This window comes from Crocuta crocuta, unplaced genomic scaffold (assembly GCF_008692635.1).
Source record: "Crocuta crocuta isolate KB4526 unplaced genomic scaffold, BGI_CrCroc_1.0 scaffold549, whole genome shotgun sequence".
NCBI classification, from domain to species: Eukaryota; Metazoa; Chordata; class Mammalia; order Carnivora; family Hyaenidae; genus Crocuta; species Crocuta crocuta.
In genome coordinates, this window is record NW_027529169.1 from 972046 (window position 1) to 994263 (window position 22218).

At 39.3% G+C, this 22218-nt stretch overlaps 2 protein-coding genes and 2 non-coding genes across 4 annotated transcripts in view; all 4 read right to left on the reverse strand.

The window, feature by feature from the left end:
- Positions 1-3885, reverse strand: part of ATP5F1B (ATP synthase F1 subunit beta) — a 7173-nt gene extending 3288 nt beyond the window's left edge. Inside the window, exons 1-6 of the mRNA XM_077757527.1 lie at positions 3726-3885; positions 3075-3257; positions 2672-2846; positions 1243-1364; positions 811-995; positions 132-295 (exon numbers count right to left, since the gene is read on the reverse strand). Of these exons, the coding sequence (XP_077613653.1) occupies positions 132-295; positions 811-995; positions 1243-1364; positions 2672-2846; positions 3075-3257; positions 3726-3852 (956 nt within the window). The 5' untranslated portion in view covers positions 3853-3885. The remainder of the gene's footprint in view (positions 1-131; positions 296-810; positions 996-1242; positions 1365-2671; positions 2847-3074; positions 3258-3725) is intronic.
- LOC144226237 (small nucleolar RNA SNORD59) lies at positions 1084-1154 on the reverse strand. The gene has a single exon (XR_013333564.1). It is a non-coding gene; the product is annotated as a small nucleolar RNA SNORD59 (small nucleolar RNA).
- LOC144226238 (small nucleolar RNA SNORD59) lies at positions 2932-3007 on the reverse strand. Its single transcript, XR_013333565.1, has one exon. It is a non-coding gene; the product is annotated as a small nucleolar RNA SNORD59 (small nucleolar RNA).
- A 9017-nt stretch (positions 3886-12902) lies between the features above and the next one.
- PTGES3 (prostaglandin E synthase 3) lies at positions 12903-18773 on the reverse strand (the record flags this gene model as incomplete). Its single annotated transcript, XM_077757421.1, has 7 exons — positions 12903-14059; positions 14368-14392; positions 15241-15303; positions 17285-17374; positions 17841-17939; positions 18431-18500; positions 18646-18773. Coding segments are annotated over 7 exons (495 nt in total), but the record flags the coding sequence as incomplete, so codon positions are not given.
- Positions 18774-22218: the final 3445 nt, after the last annotated feature.

Consider the following 22218-nt stretch of genomic DNA (forward strand, 5'->3'; position numbering starts at 1 on the left):
GGGGGGGGGGGGGGGGCGGAGAGGAGAAAAAAGAAAATAAAGGGAATGAGAACACAGGTTTTAGGTGTCTACATCTTTAGCCTCATCATTCCATAGAAAGGTCAAATGAAACAAGTCCTCCCAAGCTTTCTCTTACCTCAGAGCCAGCCTGGGTGAAACGAAAGATGTTATCAATAAAGAGCAGTACATCTTGACCCTCTTGGTCTCTGAAGTATTCAGCAACAGTCAGTCCAGTCAGAGCTACCCGGGCGCGAGCACCAGGTGGTTCATTCATTTGACCGTACACTAGCGCTACCTGAAGTAATCACACACAATCAGAAAATATGGCAAAGGAATATGGAAGCCATATATCTAAGGTCCCCAAATCAGAGAAAGAACCAAAATAACCTTCATCAGAAAGTTTCAATATTATGATTATTGAAGCAAAATTCTTATTTTATGTTATTCTTAGGTTATTGAAGCAAAATTCCTGAAATAGGAAATAAAACTAAATGAAAGGCACAAAATAGGGCTATTTGAGATACCTGAATTAGCTCCAGCTCCCAAAATTAACTTCAAATGATGGGACTACCCTACTAAAAACAAAGTCTAGAAATGTAATGTAATGTCAAAGACGAAAAAAAATGTGTTAGTGTATTAGTTGTGTATTAGTGTATTAGATGTGGGAGGAAAACACTGTCAAGAATTTCCTTTGTATGTCCTAAGACACTAAAATGAAATCATAACACATGGTTTCAGCTAGCAATGCAGTCAACTAAAATGGTTTCCTGGCACAACTATTATGCGAACATAAATCCGCCTACACCTTACCTTGGAGGTAGCATCTTTTAAGTTGATAACACCGGACTCAATCATTTCATGATATAAGTCATTGCCTTCACGGGTCCTCTCACCAACACCAGCAAATACAGAGTAACCACCATGGGCTTTGGCCACATTGTTGATTAACTCCATGATCAACACAGTCTTGCCGACGCCAGCACCACCAAAGAGCCCTGGAAGAGGTTGAAAAGAAGCAACATTTGAGTCCTGTGCTCCCAAATAAGCAAACTTCTAAAAACAAAAAATACCTATATTCTTTTCCCTTCTCAGGAATGGCATCTGGCTTCAGCAAACTCAGAAGAACGAAAGTCAGAAGCTACTCATCAGTGAGGGATAGATCTTAGTACCCACTCATTTACATGGTAAGATTTTTTTTCTTCCCACGTTAGGTTTGGAAACTATGTACCACCAATAACATACCAATTTTGCCACCCTTGGCATAGGGAGCCAGCAGGTCCACAACCTTGATACCAGTAACCAGAATTTCCTGCTCAACACTCATCTCCATGAACTCAGGTGCCTCAGCATGAATAGCTGCAAATCTGTAACAGTTGGAAAAGAGGAACAGGCTCTATTCATCTGGTTGAAGGGTTCCTCTCAATTCTAACCCTTTACTCATAGTCTCACCTCTTATATAACAATTCAGACAAGTTGTCATGTGGCACCTAGCCTAACAGTCTGAAATAAAGGGGTTTCCAATACCTCACAAAGCAATAATCCCATTTCTTAACATTTAAAAAAAATTTTAATGTTTATTTTTGAGAGGGCACGTGAGCCCGTGCAAGCAGGGGAGGGGCGGAGAGAGAGGGAGACATAGAATCTGAAGGATCCAGGCTCCGAGCTGTCAGCACAGAGCCTGAAGAGGGGCTTGAACTCACAAACCGCAATTATCATGAACTGAGCTGAAGTTAGACGCTTAACAGGCTGAGGCAACCAGCACCCCAACCATTTCCTAACATTTTTCAAAAAATATTTGAGGGGCGCCTGGGTGGCTTAGTTGGTTAAGCGTCCGACTTTCGCTTAGGTCATGATCTCGCGGTTCGTGGGTTCGAGCCCTGCGTCGGGCTCTGTGCTGACTGCCAGCTCAGAGCCTGGAGCCTATTTCGGAGTCTGTGTCTGTCTCTCTCTCTGACCCTCACCTGCTCACGCTTTCTCTCTCTCTCCTAGAAATAAAAATATTTAAAAAATATATATTTGAGAAAGCAAGCAAGAGAGCATAAGCATGAGCACGGTAGGAGCAGAGTGAGGGAGAGAATCCCAAGCAGGCTCTACACTGTCACTGCAAAGCCTGACACAGGGCTTGATCCCATGAACTGTGAGATCATAACCTGCGCCGCGATCAGACACTGAGCTACCCAGGTCTCTGCCCCCATTTCCTAACAACTTTAATTGTCATAAAGATTTTCCTTTTAATAAGCCCTAACCTAACAGCACTTGTTCATACATCATCAGGGAATAGGAAGACTTGTCACTTCTGGAAACCCCACAGCCTAAACCATTGGTATTAAATCTCACTTAAATCATCAATTTGAGTCCTAAGGAGCAAGTTTTCTAAAATCAGAACTTATGCATCCTCAATTTTCTTCAGAAAGAAACTACATTTGTGGTTTTAACAACAGTATCAGCATTTTAAATATTCTCTGCAGGAAACATGGCTCACTAGGTGTTGCCTTTATGTACAAAACTGCAAAAGGGGTGCCTGACTGGCTCAGTCAGTGGAGCATGTGACTCTAGAGTTCAAGCCCCAGGTTTGGTGTAGAACTTACTTAAAACAAAACAAACAAAAACAGAAACACCTACAGAGAAAGCAATTCCTTTGCACTGTAGATACAGGAGGAAGTATACTTACTGTTTGGTTTTGATGGGACCTCTCTCATCAATAGGTTCTCCAATGACATTCATGATTCTGCCCAAGGTCTCAGGACCAACAGGAATTTTGATTGGTGCGCCAGAATCCAGGACTTTCTGACCTCTAACCAAGCCTTCTGTACCATCCATTGCAATAGTCCTCACCGTGCTCTCACCTGTTAAAGGCATTGCAGGGTTATACCCAAAGACAAGTTAGCTTCATATTTAATAAAGTCCAGCTGGCCTAAGTCAACCAAGGCTCCTTCTCAGTACCTAAAATGTGGCTTCAGCATACTCAGAAGAACGAAAGTCATTTTGATAAAATCATCATAGAAGGAAGACTGGTTTGGGGGGAATATTTGAACTAAACAAGCTCTTTCCTACTTCTAACAAATTCTACTTACCCAAATGCTGGGCCACCTCCAAAACCAGCCTGGTCTCCCTGCCTTGCACTTCCAGGGCATTTAGGATGGGTGGTAGTCCTTCATCAAACTGGACATCCACCACGGCACCGATGACTGCCACGATGCGCCCAGTGGCAGCTCCTGCCTTCGGCGAAGGAGATGTTTGGGCGGCATAGTCTCTAGCTAACAGACAAAAAAAATGTAAAGAAAACGGGGTCAAGGCAGTTAATGGTCATTGGAAGACCCGTATTAACCCACAAGAACTGGTAAATTCGGCCCACGACCGGCCTCCTCTCGCTTGCAAAAGGAGTCCGGAGGGAAGGCCACGCAAGAACCGAGAATGCGCCTGCACAATTTTCCCATGCACAAAACCCCACGATTCGAGAGCTCCGTGCCCTCATTCACAGGAAGGTCAGGACACCTGCCCGCACTTTTCCGTCACGGATAACTCCTTTTACAAAATGACACGAATTAGGTCGAAGAAAGGTCCCATGGGCATCCTATTCTGGTTCTCCCGCCATTAGAGGGCTGGTCGCTCGCCCTGACGTCCTTCTAACATCAGAAATACCTTAGGCCCGAGTGAAAATCTGCCCCTGGCTCAAGGTCATGGGGCGGCAGAAATAAACCCACCTCCTAGCGGAAGGCACTTACCAGGCTGGAACACTGCCGGGGTGGCCCGCAATAAGACCTGGACTTGGGGTAGCGGTGCTGAAGGGCCGAGTCCCCGCAAGGCCCCGGAGGCCGAGGTGGCGGCCACACGGCCCACAAAACCCAACATGGCGGAGCTCGGGTGGAGACTGAGCGCTGCAGTGGTCGGAGCCGCCAACTGCCCCGCCGTTGGGGAGAGGCCAACTCTGCAGTAAGCAAGTCCATTGGATAAATTTGCTGAGTATCATTCTCAGTGCTGCTCCTATAGGTTAATAATCTCTGATCTTTTCAGCCATTGGTCAATATTGGTGCCAATCTGAAGTCCTTCTTTTTTATTGGACATTGTCAGGTTAAGGGCAACCCTCGGAGACTCGAAATGTAATTGGACAATAGGGATGTCAATTGGAGAGAGTTCTTGCCGGAACTACGTTTAAGAAAGGGGCAGAGTTCCTGTTGCGAAGCACGTGGGCTGTCTTTGCCTGTCCTTGTGCTCTCACCTTAGATAGGACTTCGAACTAGGTTGACAGTCTCAGGGGCGGGGGCTGGGGAAGTAGTAGCCTGGGGAAGCACCGCTGACGGTGACCTTGGGAAAGTCAGGAGCCTTCTTTAGACTCAGAACTTGGTTTTTCTTTTGCAGTCGTGTAATTGGAAGCTTCCAGGCCGTTCAGCGTGTCAAGGATCCGGACAATCTAGATCACTTTAAACCGTACAATGAAAGAAGCTAATGAACCAGGGCACTTAACAGATGTGTGCCAGGCATTGAGGAAACAAAAATAATTAAGACCTCTCTTTCAAAACAGAAAACAACGCACTAAAATGTGATAGTTCCTGATTAGTACTGGGTAAAGTGGGTGCACGAAGGAGGGGATAAACTTGGGTCACCTAGAGATGTAGGGGAATTGCCTCAAAGTGGAGGAGATGGATATACCTGTTGTGAAACCGGGTAGAAATTCCTGGGGTGAAGTAGAAAGACTATTCCAAGCACACGGTTGCATGAAATCTTATGCTCCTTTTGTTTAACTGCAGGTCAGGAAGGTTAGAGGTGAAGAAAAAAAGGGAAGGGGTAGTAAAGAGATTAGCAGGAGCCAGCTCTCAGGGCTTTGGAGGGAAGTGGAGACTGGCAGAGGTAGGTGTGTGGAAGTATTTCTGGAGTATGGAAAATCAGAAACAGGGCATCCTTTTCTGTATTTGGGGGCAAGGTTGGAGACCCTTAATCTCTTGGAACAAACCTGGCTATATAGAGTTCATCACGGCACTATCGGACTTCTTCCCACCAGCTCCCATTGGTTCTTGTCTTTCTGAATGATAGTGAAAAAGTTTCCTGTTTGGCAGGTAGAGCTACTAAAGAATTTAAAAGAGAAAACAGGAAGAGAATGTTAAATTTGGGTAATCTTGTCTGGTAAAAAAGAAAGAACCCTCTAAAACAGCAACATGTATGGAGCAGGTAGAGAAAAACAGCAAAGGAAGCGGCAAAGGACCAAAACCATGTTAAGTGTTAAGAATCAGGAAAGAGAATGTTAAGGAAAAAGTGGTCAATAGCATCAATCACATAAGCACCTATATAGGGATGAAATAGAACCAATTAGGCTTGAAAACTAGGGATTCATTTCCTGGTGAAGTGGGGTCAAAGATAATTTCAATGGGTTGCATCATAAGACATAATCCTCATTTTTGATTTGTGATCCATGTGCTTTCCATTAGTCTGAGCACAGCATCCCAGTTAATAGGGTCCTATGTATTTTACTATTAGAGCTTAAGTTTCTATAGCTAGGCTAGGATATTCCTTATTGTCACTGAAGCCAGACTGTCTAGGTTAAAATCTTGCTTTTGCTACTTAATAGATGTCATTAGGCAAATTAAATTCTCTGAGCATTAGTTTCCTCATCTAAAAAGCAATAATGAAATGGGAATAATCTCATAGGGCTGTTCTGAGACTTAACGATTAAAAATGAAAGCACATTTAGGACAATGCATGGCACATAATTAACACTGTATTTATGTCAGCTAGTATACTAGTATACAATATTGTATACTAGTATACAATAGCTTACTATTGACTTGTGTTAAGATCCATTGGTCTTGTATCACCAACTTTGGCCTTGGCCAAAATTTTATTAATCATCAAACACATTTATCCTGACGCTTCACTAAACCCAGGTATCAGATTTTCATAAATCTCCAGATAACTGAAACTCATTACTTTTTCAAATGTGTCACATATTTCTTTGTCCTCAGCAGATAATCAAGTAACTTAACTTTTTCTTGGATATGTGGGTTATCACTAACATCTTTGACTCATATTGCAATGCTAAAAACTTTCAATGTTACTAAGGTCGAGATCTAAGAGATGTTTCTCCATTTTCCTTAAGTTTGTGAACTTAAAAATATTTTTTAATGTTTATGTTTGAGAGAGAGAGAGGGAGAGAGAGGGACGGGGGGAGGAGAGAGAGAGAGAGAGAAAGAGAGAGAGAGAATGCGATGGGGGAAGGGCAGAGAGAGGGAGACAAAGAATCTGAAGCAGGCTCAAGGCTCTGACCTATCAGCACAGAACCCAGGGTGGGGCTCAAACTCATGAAACGTGAGATCATGATCTGAGCTGAAGTTGGACACTTAACAGAGACACCAGGGCACCCCAAGTTTGTGAACTTCTTTAAGTTTATTTACTTTGAGAGAAAGAGCTCTTGTGCACAAGCAGGGGAGGGGCAGAGAGAGAGAGAGAGAGAGAGAACCCCAAGCAGGCTCTGAGATGTCAGTGCAGAGCCTGATTCAGGACTTAACCTCATGAACAATGAGATCACGACCTGAACTGAAACCAAACTGGACTCTTAACCAACTGAGCCACCCAGGCACCCCTTAAGTTTGTGAACTTATTTTTGCTACCAATGTTTGCCCTCAGCAACTTTAGGTCCTGTTCTGAAATTAGAAAAGCTGCTAAATTTGTAAATACTGTCTAAAATAAGACATATTGAGATAGGCTTTTCTGAACAAGTGTCATTTAAAAAAAATTTTTTTTTAAATGTTTTATTTCTGAGAGAGAGAGGCAGTGTGAGCAGGGGAGGGTCAGAGAGAGAGGGAGACAAAGAATATGAAGCAGCTCCAGGCTCTGAGCTAGCTGCCAGCACAGAGCCCAACACAGGGCTTGAACCCACAACCGTGAGATCATGACCTGAGCGTAAGTCAGACGCTTAACCGACTGGGCCACCCAGGCATCCCCAAATTGTGTCATTTAGAATTCTGGTATGTTTTGGTCCTACTTTGTGTTTCTTGATTCCCAGAGAGCCCAAGGTAATATTTTATGTGAAATAGAAGCTACTTATGAGACAATAGGAACCACATAGTCCTAATCTGGCTTCTTACCTGAAGTTAATTCCAAATGACTGCATAATATGTGACCAAAAAACTTACCAATTTTATTTGGTCATACCACACATTCTTCTAGTACCCTAGAAGAATTCTTCTAGAATGTTTTTGTCTCTACATTTTTTACTATCACTTGGGGTGATTTCAAATTCATGAAAACAATCCATTCAAATATTCCGGCTTCAGAGTTCTTTAACCTCTAAATTCTAATTAATTTCACACTTCACGTAAGCATTTTAACTCCTCAGTCATTCCCAAATTTTATCCTTAAAAGTTCTACCTCAGAGGGGCGCCTGGGGGGCTCCTTGATTAAGTGACCAACTCTTGATTTCGGCTTAGGTCATGATCTCAAGGATTGTGATTTCAAGCCCTGCAGGGAGCCCTGCACTGAGTATGGAGCCTGCTCCCAAGCAGGTTCTCTCTCTGCCCCTCCCCCACTTGCACTGTCTCTGTCTTAAAAAAAAAAATAGTTCTACCTCAGAAATTGAACATTCTCTTCAATTCAAAACCACAGTTTTGGTTTCTGGTATTTTTCTTTACACAAGTAATACATGACCATATTCTTGATACACAGGAAATAAATCTTTTCAAGAGTACAATTACCCCCAAAATCTCACTCCCCCTTTCCTACTAAAAGTTTTGCGTATACCCCATTTACTTTCTGTCCATTGCTTATACATAGAACATACATACCCCCCCAACCCTTGCCTCTTTTTAAACCTCACTCTTTTTAAACCTCTGCAGTGGAAGCACACTGCAGAAAACTTTTATTTAGTAATTTTTAAAAAAGATTTTAAGTAATCTTCACATACAAAATGTGGGGCTTGAACTCACAACCCTAAAATCAAGAGTCACAAGCTCTTGATGACTGAGCCAGCTAGGAGCCCCTTTTTCAGTAATCTCTACACCCAATGTGGGGCTCAAACTTACAACCCTGAGATCAAGAGCTGTATATTCTACTGACTTAGCCAGCCAGGTGCCCCCAGAAAAATTAAGTTTTATGATTTTTGTTTTGGAGAACCTTGTGTCATTACGTTTACTTTTTTCTTTTTTAAATATTTTAAGTCAATCTCTGTGACCAACTTGGGGCTCAAACTCACAACCCCAAGATCAAGAGTCACTGGCTATACCAACTGAGCCAGCCAGAGGCTCCAATACATTTATTGATTGTCTGTACATTATGCCCTAAGAATGTGTAATGATTTATTTTATCCCACTAATGGTCATTTGGACTGTTTCAGAGGCCTATTACATGCAATAATGGAAATCTTGTACACATAGTGTGCACTAGTATTTCTTTCATTGGCTTAAATTATGTTCTTAAAAAATTTTTTTTCTTGGGGCACCTGGGTGACTCAGTCGGTTAAGCATCTGACTTCGGCTCAGGTCATGATCTCATGGTTCCTGGGTTCGAGCCCCGTGTCAGGCTCTGTGCTGACAGCTAGCTCAGAGCCTAAAGCCTGCTTCAGATCCTGTATCTCCCTTGCTCTCTCCCCCTCCCCTGCTTGCTCTCTGACTCTGTCTCTCAAAATACATAAACATTTTTTAAAAATAATTTTTAACATTTATTCATTTTTGAGAGACAAAGACAGAGAACAAGCAGAGAGAAAGGGAGACACAGGATCCAAAGCAGGTTCCAGGCTGAGCTGTCAGCATAGAGCCTGTTGCGGGGCTCAAACTCACAAACCTCGAGATCATGACTTGAGCCAAAGTTGGATGGTCAACTGACTGACCCACCCAGGTGCCCCTTAAATTATGTACTTTTAAATGAGATTCTGCTAAATGGCCTTCTAAAACCATCTTGCTAATTTACCAGGTTTCAAGAATGCCTGCCAAAACTTTAAAGTGTAGCTAATATTACATGAATGAAATTACTGAATGAACATATTACATGAATGAATTATTTCCCTAATTCTTGCTAAGTTGGAATACTTTCATGTTTATTGGCCAGTTGTTATTTCTTCAGATTACCTGTTCCTATGTTTTGCCCATAATTTTTCCTTCTGGCTTATCATGGTTAAGTGCTCTTCAAATGTAAAGGTTAAATATTTTCTAGTACATCACTTATCATTTAACCTAATAGCTTTTGACCTATGCTTTTTTTTAAGATTTTAAGTAATCTCTATACCCAATTTGGGGATCAAACTTACAACCCTGAGATCAAGAGTTGTATGCTCTACCAATTGAGCCAGCCAGATGCTCCAACCTGTAAATTTTTAATGTCAGATTTGTTAACTTTTCCTTTGTTACCTTTTAGATTTTACATCATGCTTAGAAGGATTTCCTCATAACATTTGGTAAGAATTTGATTAATGAATTGTTTTAATGAGTGGGCCAGGAACCACCAGCATCAGAATCACCAAAACTACACTATCCACTATAACCATATGGGGTTAAATTCACTAAAACTAAATAAAAAATCAGTTTGTCAGTCACACTAGCCACATTTCAGATTATCAGTAACTATGTGGCTAGTAGCTACTCCATCAGACTAAATATAGAAGTCTCATATAACAGGGCTGATATACCTGCAGCATAAACTGATTCAGAATCTGCTTTTTATTTTTTAAATGTTTATTTTTTATTGAGAGAGCATAAGGAGAGGAGGTGCAGAGGGGGATAAAGGATCCAAAGTGGGCTCTGTGCTGACAGCAGTGAGCCCGATGTGGGACCCGAACTCATTAACCATGAGATCATGACCTGAGCCGCAGTCGGATGCTCAACCGGGTGAGCCACTCCATCTCAACAGCCAGTGTTAGATCTAAAAATGCAGATTCTGGGGGCACCTGGGTCGCTGAGTTGGTTAAGCGTCTGACTTTGGCTCAGGTCATGATCTCATAGTTCATGAGTTTTGAGTCCTGTACTGGGCTAGTCTATGCTGACAGCTTGAAGCCTGCTTCAGATTCCGTCTCTCTCTCTCTGCCCTCCCCCACTCTCTCTCTCTCTCTCTCACACACACACACACACCTCTCTCAAAAAAACAGTATTTTAAGAATTGCAAACAGTGGTTGTCAAATTTTGGCACAGGTCACCTAGATAACTTAAGATGACTGGCCTCTATCCTGTTTCTCAGAGGCCCAGAATTAACTTTTCTAAAAAGTTCTTAGGGGACACTCATGCTAAGTCCAGGGATCCCAGTTCAAAAATCACAGATCTCAAGTGTCAGCTAAAGTGCAAATTCCTGGCCCTGACGTGGACCTACTAAAGCCTATCTAGCATTAGGACCTAGGAATCCATATTATCACAAAGCCCCATGATTTTGGTATGTTGAGAACCACTGGGTTCAAGATGAACCACAGAGAAATAGAAGGATTGAACTCAATTGAGTGGTGAGGCTTATTAATAATGAGAACAAAGACCAATGCTTAAGGGACAAGGCAGTTACACTTGTAGTGGAAGCAGCTTTAGAATTCTCTCACTCCTGAACTTGTGATCATTACTCCATACAGCCAGGAAAACAGGTTGCTAGATAGGAGTATGGAAGTGAAGGTCAGTGGATATAGGCTAAAATATTTAGGCTACATTTATGAATAGGTTCTTCACATAAACAATTTAGACAAAACAATAAAACTTCTGAGTGACATAATTTGGTTTTCACTTTAGAAAAGACTGAGGGGAGCCAGTCTGGCTCACTTGGCCTGAGCATCTGACTTTGGCTCAGGTTATGATCTCAGTTCATGGGTGGAAGCCCATCAGACTCTGTACGGATAGCTCAGAGCCCAGAGCCTGGTTCAGATTGTGTCTCCCTCTCTCTCTCTCTGCCCCTCCCTTGCTCATGCTTGACCTGCAGGCACAAACCCTGCATTCGGCTTCACGTTGAGCATGGAGCCTACTTAGGATTCCCTCCCTCCCTCCTCTACTCCGCTCCCTGACTTGCACTCTCTGAAAATAATGGGAAAAAAAAAAAAAAAAGGAGGGACACCTGGGGGGCTCAAGTTGGTTAAGTGTCTGACCCAGCTCTGGTCATGATCTCATGGTTCTTGGATTTGAGCCCCATGTCGGACTCTGAGCTGACAGCTTGGAGCCTATTTCATACGGTGTGTCCCTCTCTGTTCCTCCCCAACTCACACTCTTTATCTCAAAAATGAATAAAAGATTAAAAAAAAAAAGGAAAAAGGAAAATTTCTCACCAAACATTAGAAATTAAAACTAGCCCAAACTAAATTGGTAGATAAAACCTTCATGCAATTAAGCAATTACTTTTCTTCCCTTCCTGGGAGGTTTAGAAAGTTGAGGGGTGCCTGGGTGGCTAAGTCGGTTAAGTGTCCGACTTTGGCTCAGGTCATGGTCTCAAGGTTCAGGAGTTCGAGCCCCACATCAGGCTCTGTGCTGACAGCTGAGAGCCTGGAGCTTGCCTCAGGTTCTGGATTCTGTGTCTCCCTCTCTCTGCCCCTCCCCTGCTCGTGCTGCCTCTCTCTCAAAAATCAGTGGATAAAAAACAATTTTGTTTTTTAGAAAGCTGAATATAAGCACGTTTATCACATGTCAAAATGGACGAACTTTGGGAACAGATGCCATTCAAAAACTTACTCAAGTGATCCTCTCCCCAGTAATTCTCTTTAAAGCAATACTAACTACAATTCAGATTTGAGATAAATTATTTCTCAATTTTTGATCTACTGATTGACCTTTCAGCAAGAAACCACTGGAGTTAGAAGGACCAGATGCCATCCATAAGACTTGGTACCTGATTGAGCAATAAGGATTAACGAAACACTGGAACAGGTTCAGGTGTTTGAACACTAAAATTTAATTAAATTTAGAAATTCTTAGGAGACAGGAAACCCATCAAGCTACCTTCTTTTTTTTTTAATGATTTCTGAGAGACAGAGACAGCGTGAGCAGAGGAAGAAGGTCAGAGAGGGGAGATGACAGAATCTGAAGCCGACTCCAGGCTCTGAGCTAGCTGTCAGCACAGAGCCCGATGCGGGGCCTGAACCCACGAGCCGTGAGATCATGACCTGAGCTGAAGTCGGACGCCCAGCCGACTGAGCCACTCAGGTGCCCCTATACTTTCTTATTTCTAAAGCTCAATGGCTGGTAATAAAACCACCAGAACCCTTAATGAATCTAAAAACTGACAGACAAAATTAGTGTTGCAAGAGAACTACACTAAAAATAGAAGGGTTTANCATTAAAAAAAAATTTTTTTTTAAGAAATACACTCTACTTACCAATCATACTAATACCTTTGGCATACTCCAGACAAAGGAGACCAAGTTTAAAACAATTTAAAAGGACCAGAGGCTAGGTGGCTCAGTCCATTAAGCATTTGACTCAATCTCAGGGCTGTGAGTTCAAGTCTCATGTTGGGCTCCACACTGGGCATAGAGTCTACTTAAAAATAATAAAAACTGCATTCCCTTAACAGGACCAGAACCCATGTTATATACTTCTGTAACATAAAACAGTTGAATTTCAAGTGTTCTGCCCAGGACTCCTGGAAAGTAGGAAGATTTTCTAGCTCTAACATTTCAAGAAAACGGTTTTGACTATCACTCTGAAGTCATATACTCATAACAGGGGAAGGAAAAAAATGTTTTCCCTTCTTAATCACTGTAATGTCCCATGCAAACCTATTATGGCACATTTCTTCCCCTTTATCAAGTTTTTGTTTAGTGTTTGTGCTCCTGGCTAGCCTGACTCCCTGAGCACAGCAAGTTCTTGAAGGATTATCTTTGTATCCCCAACACTTAATACTGCCTATAACAGAGGTCCTTAACGTAAGACAGAGTACTGAAATAGGAAGCATTTCTATGCTATGACAAATACACAGAAATTAGAGGGAATAAAAACTGCAAAAATGCAGAAGCTCAAAGATTTACAGGAGGACAACACATTTAGTTTTATTTCAATCAAATCACAACACTTTCTTTTCCAACTGCTGCAAAGTGCATCTACAATTTGCTATTACAGATCCACTTTTTAAAAAGGTTTCCTGCAACATTACAGCAAGCCTCTTTATTTCCAAACAGAGGAATATTCCCAAATTCTTCCTCAAGTAAAAATAAAAACTCCATTCCAGTAAATGGTAATACATGAAATTACAGTAAACCAGACACTTAAAAGGACAGCCAAAAAGTCTTCCAACAGTTTATTAGAAAGAATGTAGACATTAAAAAAAAACCCCCACTGTCATGAACATAAATTGAGGTTTTCAGCCTGGGACAAGCTGAATCAAAAAAAGAAATAAAAAATCCAATAGTGTATTGACATTTTTTTTCCACTCATTTGCCATACTGACAGTGCAAATACAATTTGGTCTAAATGTACAGACTCTCAAGCAACAATGTACAGCCTTTCTTCGTCCTCCATGCTAAGAGATGTAAAAGTTTAAGGGTCAAACAATACCAAATGTACAGGCTTCAAAACCATCTAAGTTAGGGCATTCACTAGTTTTAGCTAAGATACATCTGGAACACTGATGAGTGATCACTTACAATAATGTGAAGTAAATTTTTTGAAAAATAAAACTTTAGCGGAATAATCCTGGAGGATATACCAGAAGAACAACAAGTTACCAGTTTAAGGTATCAACCAATTTGTTTCATCAGCCACTTTTGAGTCCATGTTCTAAAATCTAAAATTTAGTTCTTTCTTCTAAGCCAAGAGCTTCCTATCATGTCAGTATCTATGTTATGAAGTAAAGGAGACTGAGGTGAAATGTTTTTATCACAACTGCTGTATCAATTGCCTAGGACCTCAACAGCATCATGGAAGTCTGGGAAAAGTTCATGCATAAGGTTATTGCCTTAGCTGACTTAAAAAATTGCCCCATACAATGGTACATATCAACCCTTAGTGAAGCCTTTAAAAAAACAAACAGGTTGAAAAATGGGTTAAAGGAGGCAAATACAGCATCTGCCTTTAGAGCTATCAACTCAGGAATTCTCTCAATTATGAAATCTTGCAGAGAAGTTATTTTTCTTTCTCAAAATCCGGTGATGACAACATTCCTTACTCCAGATCTGGCATTTCTGAAAGATTTTAAAAAGATTAGTATGAAGTACAAGGGAACAATCAACTTCAAAGTCTTATTTTTAAAAAAATAAAGGCAGTCAACAATAGAGTTAAGAGTTTCCTAGGGAATTGTCTTTATTATTTTTTGTCTTTTTTAAATGTAAATCTCAAATCATTCAAAATTTCTGCTTTGGCTATTTTATTATAGGCCATGAAGAAATAATTTTTTCTCTCAGGAATTATAAAGAAGTTAATGTCTATTTTCAGAGTTTGGTCTTTGATGTGAAATATCACTATAAAACATACTTTTTACAAAGATACTTACTTTCATCATCACTGTCTTGTGAATCCTGCAGAAGAAGAATTTTAAAAGTTACCGGCTTGATCAAACATTTCTCTGCTAACTGAACAGTTTGCCTTAAAAAGCTGAAGCACTGTACTTTTACTAAAGTAGCAAAGATTAAGTGGTTATATCAAGCTTGTGAATTTAGTCACTGGACTTAACAGGTTTACTTAAGATGAACAGACGTACAGCTGAGGATCTATCTTCCTGTAAGATGTGTGCCTTTTGGTGGGAATTGGTGCTCAACCTTTAAATTCCTTCCTATTGTCTAGACTAAATCTTAGTACAAAATGGGTTTCACTTCTCTCTTGGCATTCAGTGTAACAGGAAAATGGGTCACTGCAAAGATCAGTGGACTGATAGAAGACAATGAACTCCAACCCTACCTTTTGAATGGTCTAAATATTTTTCAGACTACACCCAACAACCTTCTTGAAGATGTTAGCAGGATGCCAGAGCGGGGAATGTTGAGAAGAGTGATCCAGTTTATCCTTCTTATAGATTCACAGTGTCTGTCTATTTCCTCTAGTTTTTGACCAATCCTGCTGCAAAACCTGTTTAACTCTGTCAAAATAATCCCTAAACTGACTCCTAATTGAATAAAGCATACGATGCAATGATTCTCTTGAAGTGTGGTCCCTTAAGAATGGCCCATGGGACACCAGTTTCCTAATAAGTAACTATCCTTCAAAAATGAGCACATTTTAAAATCTGCTTTCCCCTAGATTTCTTAGGGAAAAAAAAAAAAACCAACAAGAAGTGGCAAAAAAGCAATCCTAAATCTATATAAAACAACCTATAAATACATTGTTTCTTACTATTTAAGTAAACAGAGAAAAGAATTTATAGACTTACATCATCTGCTCCATCTACTTCTGGTAAATCTACATCCTCATCACCACCCATGTTGTTCATCATCTATTTGAAGTGTAAAAATTAGTTTTAAAAATGATGTTAAATTAAGCCCTAATTATTAGGTTGCAAACTCCAGAATAAACCTTAAGTCTGTCATAGATTTCCACCAATAAAAAAAAGCAAAATAAATGTTAAGTACCTTCCTGTCTGGATAAGGTAGATTAGATTATAAAATCCTGACAACCTGTAGGGAAGTTAAGACTAAGTTCTCACTGAAGAAAAGTGAAGTTATTGAAACGTATCCAGCAAGATACTTATATATGATATAGAATTTAAATACCGAAATCCTAAATAGTGCTTACCTCTGGTGCCTAAGGAAAAGAATGGGATTCATTTGTAGTTGTAAAGCTTTGTATCTTAAGCAAAGTGGCATGTGTAATATAGTATTCTCACTACAGTTTTAAATATTGTGAAGAACCAATAAATGATTTAAAATAAAGTCCTTCAGGATGATATGGTTGTATAAAAGACCTAACACTGAATCAAAGACCAAACAGCAATAAATATTAAAAACAGAAAATAAAACATCATTCTTGAAATAAAAGGTATATACTATGGAAAAAATACACTTGTATATATGGTAAATACTCTTGTATATTTACAAAACATTGGGACTAATAACAGAGCATACTTACATGAAGTACTAATTTCCTATTTTTAGTTGTTTCGGATCATAAAGTAAGCAGCATATTATTTAAAGAGATACCTATAACCCAAAACTAAACTATTAATAGATAGGGAGGGACTTATCTTCCCACTCTACAACTTTTCTATAAATCTCCTAAAATTAAAAAATTCAAATAACCATATAGAACTTTATACACAAAAATTTGAAACTTCTAAAATCTACGCTTACCTGCACTTTACAGTTAAAAGGGGCCTTTAAAAGATCCCCAATCACCAAATTGCTCAGTATAAAGTTTTGGGCTATCTAGTTTTGAATAATATGAATAACTAGTAGAGTTTCCCTACCTCTGACAGCACTGTTGAACACTTTGGTTAAGTTTCTTTGAGCAGGAAAAGTGCTCAAAATGTGCCAAGCACAACACTAGGTGTTGATGATACACTGGCAATAGAAATAGAATGAACTGAATACATTCATGAGCTATTTGGGAAGTTTAAAAAAAAAAAAAAGATGGCTGTTAACGTTATACTGGATAGAGACAGTAAAAGAACACAGTGTTAAGCTGTGACATGAACAAGTGGGTAAAATGGCAGCACCAATTACTACAGGTAAGGAATAGGAATAGCACAGCTGAAAAGAATTGCCCTATCTTCTTTTTCCATTATTTAACTTGAAATCAAGGTGCCAGAACCATGTGAGATGTTGAGTAAGTAGCTGCAAACATAACACTAGATATTATACTTCCATTTTAGCTCTTAAGTTTTCAAAGAAATAGAAACAAAATCTAGTCACTTAAAACCTCAAATTGCCATGAGAATTTCATCTTCAACTTACAACCTAACGTTATTTTTCTAATCAGCTTTAGTGCAATACCATTTATTTCATAAGGTTTGTTCTGTCCAAAGGGAAATCAATGATTTTACCCCTTTGGCCATTGGCAGTATGTATTTAAATTATTTCCTTGATTTTGCTAACTGAAACATCTTTACGTACCACTCATCATGCACATCTCAAAAGGTTTATATTCTTATTATATAGCTCTAAAACCAATCCATCCTCCAAAAAAATCAGTTTCAATGCTGGAATAGAAACTAGCTATATTGTGTGGATTGTACAGTTTATTTTCTGTCTTTATACATCACTTTAGAAATTACCACTAATTTTTAAAAAAACTATAAAAGAATATTAAACTTCAGGAATAAATGCCCACTGTTAAGATCTTAGTTGGTTTTGCTACAGAATGACCTTCAAAGTAAAATAATGCAGTTCTTAAATACCACTAGGTGCTTTAAAACCAAATTAAATTCACATACAAATGTACAGAGAGGGAGATGGAAAAATCCATTTATAAGAACTTACCTCAGAGAAACGATCAAAATTAGACATGTCTTCATCTGAATCATCCTCCCAGTCTTTCCAATTATTGAAGTCCACACTAAGCCAGTTAAGCTACAGAGCAATACAAACGTCACCCTATGATTAGGTTAATTTATACTTATCAAGTCCAATGTCAATAGCAAAGATAGTTTCACAAAGCTGCATTCACAGGTGTTAAACAATTCTCTTTTTTAGAAACAAAAACAAAACTCATTGGTAGAAACTATTCTCAGGTACAATGGACTTTTTTTTGTAGCATCAAATATGCTCCTGTGTGATATGTAACTTATAAAGGCTTAGAGTCTAAGCAAAACCTGCCTCTTGAATTCAGCAAAAGTTCTGCACAACTAGTGACCTTCTAACCATACTCGGTTTTAAGTTAAAACTAATAAAACCTAAGGAAAAAAACTTGTAAGAACACAATACTTTAGTACCACTTAACTATGAAACAAGAACATTATATTCCTCATGGAAAACAAATGTGTCTTTTATTACTTAAAAATGTTACCCCCCCCCCCGCCCCCCCCAAGAAACACACCTTTGCCCTTTCTTTTGTTAACCTTGGCCATGACTGGCCAGATTCACCTTTTCGTAAACAACATAAAATTGATCGGTCTGTTCTTTTATGCTTGGAATCCTAAAAACAAAAACAAAAAGGTATTATCACACCATTTCTCTCTCCAGTATCGCTAAAGAATAAAAGTAGCTGGTCATTCCTCAACTCTCCTTTTTAATTTCTTTCCCTACATTTTTTTTAAACTCAAAGAAACATCCCCTAGCTTACTAAACATTTCATTAGCTATCCAAATTGCAAACAACTTTTCCCTCCCTGCACAAGGTGAATAAAGCCGTAAAAAATTTCAACTAAAAATTGACTAAATATGGTAGAATTATAGAATAGTTTAAAAATTAAGATTAGATTAAGACAAGTATAAAGAACAGTGTAGCAAGAACAAAAGGAGTCTGCAGAAAAGTAGTTCGAAGGGGAAAATATTGTGAAAATATAAATATGCCTAGTTAGCCTCTGAACTGTTAAGAAACAATTACTGGTTATTTCTAAAAAGAGTACTTGATGTATGTCCATTCCCTCACAATTTAAACTGGAATTAAAGCATTAAGATTACTTACATTTGGATCAATACAGTGAAAAAGATCAATTTCATTTAAATGCTTAAAATTATCACTTCCTCCAAGACAACTGTGTAAAAAAAAAAAAAAAAGGAAAAAATGAACCTCTTCAAAGAGGTGAAGATTAGTAATAACTTCAGTGAAAACAAGCAAGCCAAAGTTACTCAGTTGTCCGAGATAAGCTTCCTACCCAATGATGTAAAATGGTAATTTACCTGAATGTAAGTTTGGATTTTTCAAAATTTACATTAACATCTTTACTGTCTTCAACACAAAATTCAATGAAGACGTAGTCCCTTCGATCGTACCATTTTGCAGAAGCAGGCTGCCTACAAAGAGATAAAATTAGACAAAGTTAAGTTGGAATTCATTAACTGAGTATTTACATAACCTCCAAATTTTGAGTAACATTCCACTTTTCCATTAAAACAGATTATTTTGAAACAGTTTATTATAATTTCAAAAAGAAACTACATCTTTAGGGGTGCTTGGGTAGCTCAGTTAGTTAAGCATCTGACTTTGGCTCAGGTAATGATCTGATCTCATGGTTGCTAAGCTCGAGCACAGCATCATAAGACTGCACTGACAGCATGGAGCTGCCTGGGATTCCTTTTCCCTCTCTGGCCCTCTCCCACTTGTACAAGGGCTCATGCTCTCTCTCAAAACAAACTTTAAAAAAACTTGTATCTTAAAAAAAAATTAATTAATTTAAAAACTTGTATCTTTATTCTTAACTGCATTCCAAATCAAAACACAATTAACGGATTTCACAATATGAAGGAATTAAAAAATGAATCAGTGCTCAATAGGGTTAACCATTAGGTAGCCCTGTCAAAATTTATGTGCCACTCCTTTAGAGCCCTGCTACTAAATGTCAAGGTCATAGAATTAAAAAATCAAACAGAAAGGATCCACCTTTAATTGAAATACTGTATTCAACATTTCTACTTATAATGTTACAATGCCAGGAATTTGAGTGGGGGGATAGGGGATGGGGTAAAATTGATAGTGTTTGTCTCCAGAAAAGTTCTCATCTGTAGCTTATTTCTGACTATATTAAGCAACCATTTTTCTGCCCGACAGATTTTCCTAACCAACTTTTATGATTCTAAATAATGATACTTAAGAATTAAGCTTCTTTACAGCCTCATCGTCTACTCTACCTACACATGTATTTGATATATACTATACTAGAAGAAACCTGGAGTACTTGCCATCTCCTTATTATTCTTCTGTTCCTGTATCCTGTACTATAACTGTCCTCTTCATTGTGTCAGCTGCCTAGAGCTCTATCCATCCATTAAAATTATGTTTTAGAATACAGTTAAAAAACTGCTAGCAGCAAATGCAGTCAAATATAGTTGATTAATAGGAGATAAAGATTTTCTGTAGTAAATACTTTTCTTTAATATTGTTCTTTGATGGGGTACTTGGATGGGTGGTTTGGTTGGTTAGGTATCCCAACTCTTTAGTTTTGGCTCAGGTCATGATCTCACCATTCATCCATTTGAACCCCATGTTAGAGTCTGTGTGGACAGTTCGGAGCTTGCTTGGGATTCTCTCTCTTCCCCTCTGCCCTTCCCCTACTCGTGTTCACGGTCTCAAAGTAAATCAAACTTTAAAATGTTAAATAAATATTTTTTTAAATATTTTTATTTATTTCTAGGAGAGAGAGAGAGACAGCATGAGCAGGGGAGGGTCAGAGAGAGAGGGAGTCACAGACTGAAACAGGCTCCAGGCTCTGAGCTGGCAGTCAGCACAGAGCCCGACGCGGGGCTCGAACCCACAAACTGCGAGATCATGACCTAAGCGAAAGTCGGTTGCTTAACCGACTAAATAAAAAGGAATAAAAAATAAAATATTAAATAAATAGAATTTTAAATAGGATGCAACTCTTGATCTTAGGGTTGTAGGGTAGAGATTAAAAATCTTTAAGAAAAAATATTCTTGGGGGGAAAGAGTTGTTCTTTGTAATCTTTAGACAAATATCCTTATAAGCATAAAAATTCCTAGAAGAATTCACACACATGGACCCCATCCAACAATATTTGCCTCTCCAGAAAGAACCAGAAAGACAATGAGGGAAAGGAAGCAGAACATCATTCTCAATGGTTTCACTTATTTTCTAAAAATAAGCATGCTCTGCTCTGCTCATCTAAAAATTGAAGTATTTGGCTATACCAGAATTCTATTTTTTTGAACTGTTCTATAAACCTAAGATACAAGTTAAAAACTATTAATTAACATTATGTTCAAACACTACTCATAAATCAACTCAAATGAAACGTATTGTTTTGTTCCAAGCCCTGAATTTCCCAACCCTAAGGAGTAGCAGTTTAAAGTCCCTCCTATAAATAAAAAGTTGCAACCAACTGCTCATCAACATTTTACACAACTGTTAAACCTGACTAGTCATGTTCCATTCTGGGATATTGATATCACATCAGAAGTAGGTTATGGTTATTATGAATGGCAGTTTTCAAAGTCTAAATACCAGCAAATCAGCAAGGGTAAAGCTATTTCTTTAGGCATCTACTAATAGATTAAAAACAGGGTTGCCTTGGGGCGCCTGGGTGGCTTAGTCGGTTAAGCGTCCGACTTTCGCTTAGGTCATGATCTCGCGGTTCGTGGGTTCGAGCCCCGCGTCGGGCTCTGTGCTGACTGCCAGCTCAGAGCCTGGAGCCTATTTCACAGTCTGTGTCTCCCTCCCTCTCTGACCCTCCCCTGCTCACGCTGTCTCTCTCTCTCTCCTAGAAATAAAAATTAAAAAAAAAAAACAGGGTTGCCTGGGTGGCTCAGTTGGTTAAGCGTCTAGCTTTGGCTCAGGTCATGATCTCGTGGTTCGTGGCTCTGTGCTGACAGCTAGCTCAGAGCCTGGAGCCTGCTTCTGATTCTGTGTCTCCCTCTCTCTATGACCCTCCCCTGCTCATGCTGTCTGTCTCTCTCTCTCAGAAATAAATGAAACACTAAAAACTGTTTTAAAAAAAAGATTAAAAACAAAAACCAGATTTTTACAGGCCTTGGAAGAAATGTCTAACTATAAACTTCTGTTGGACTAAGGAATCACAACTTTTAATATTATGTTAATATGGCTAACAAACAAATTAAAAGTTTTATTAATAGTGACAATAGACCACACATTAGCTTTAGCTCATTTTCTTGCCAAAACAGTGTTCTCAACATGTGGTAACATTTAAAAAAAAAATATGTTTATATTGGGGCACGTGGGTGGGTGGCTGAGCATCCGACTTCGGCTCAGGTCATGATCTCATGGTTAGTGAGTTCAAGCCCCGCATAGGGCTCTATGTTGACAGCTCAGAGTCTGGAGCCTGCTTCTGATTGTGTCTCCTCTCTCTGCCCCTCCCCTGCTCATGCTCTTTCTCTCACAAAAGTAAAATAAACATTAAAATTAAAAAAAATATATATATATATATACACACATATGTATTTATATCGACTGTGAGCAGGGGAGGTGGGGGGGGGGCAGACAGAGGATCTGAAGCAGGCTCTGGGAGGACAGCAGAGAGTTGATGTGGGGCTCGAACTCATGAACCATGAGATCATGACACAAGAGCTAAAGTCAGACAATCAACTAACTGAGCCATCCAGGTGCCCCAACATGCTGTCTTTAACTGAAAATATTTGCTAACTTATACATAAAATGATTAGGATCACAGATTTTATTAAATAATCTCTACACCCAACATGGGGCTGAAATTTATAACCCGAGATCAAGAGTTGCACACTCTACCAACTGAGCCAGCCAGGAACCCCTAAATTCACAGATT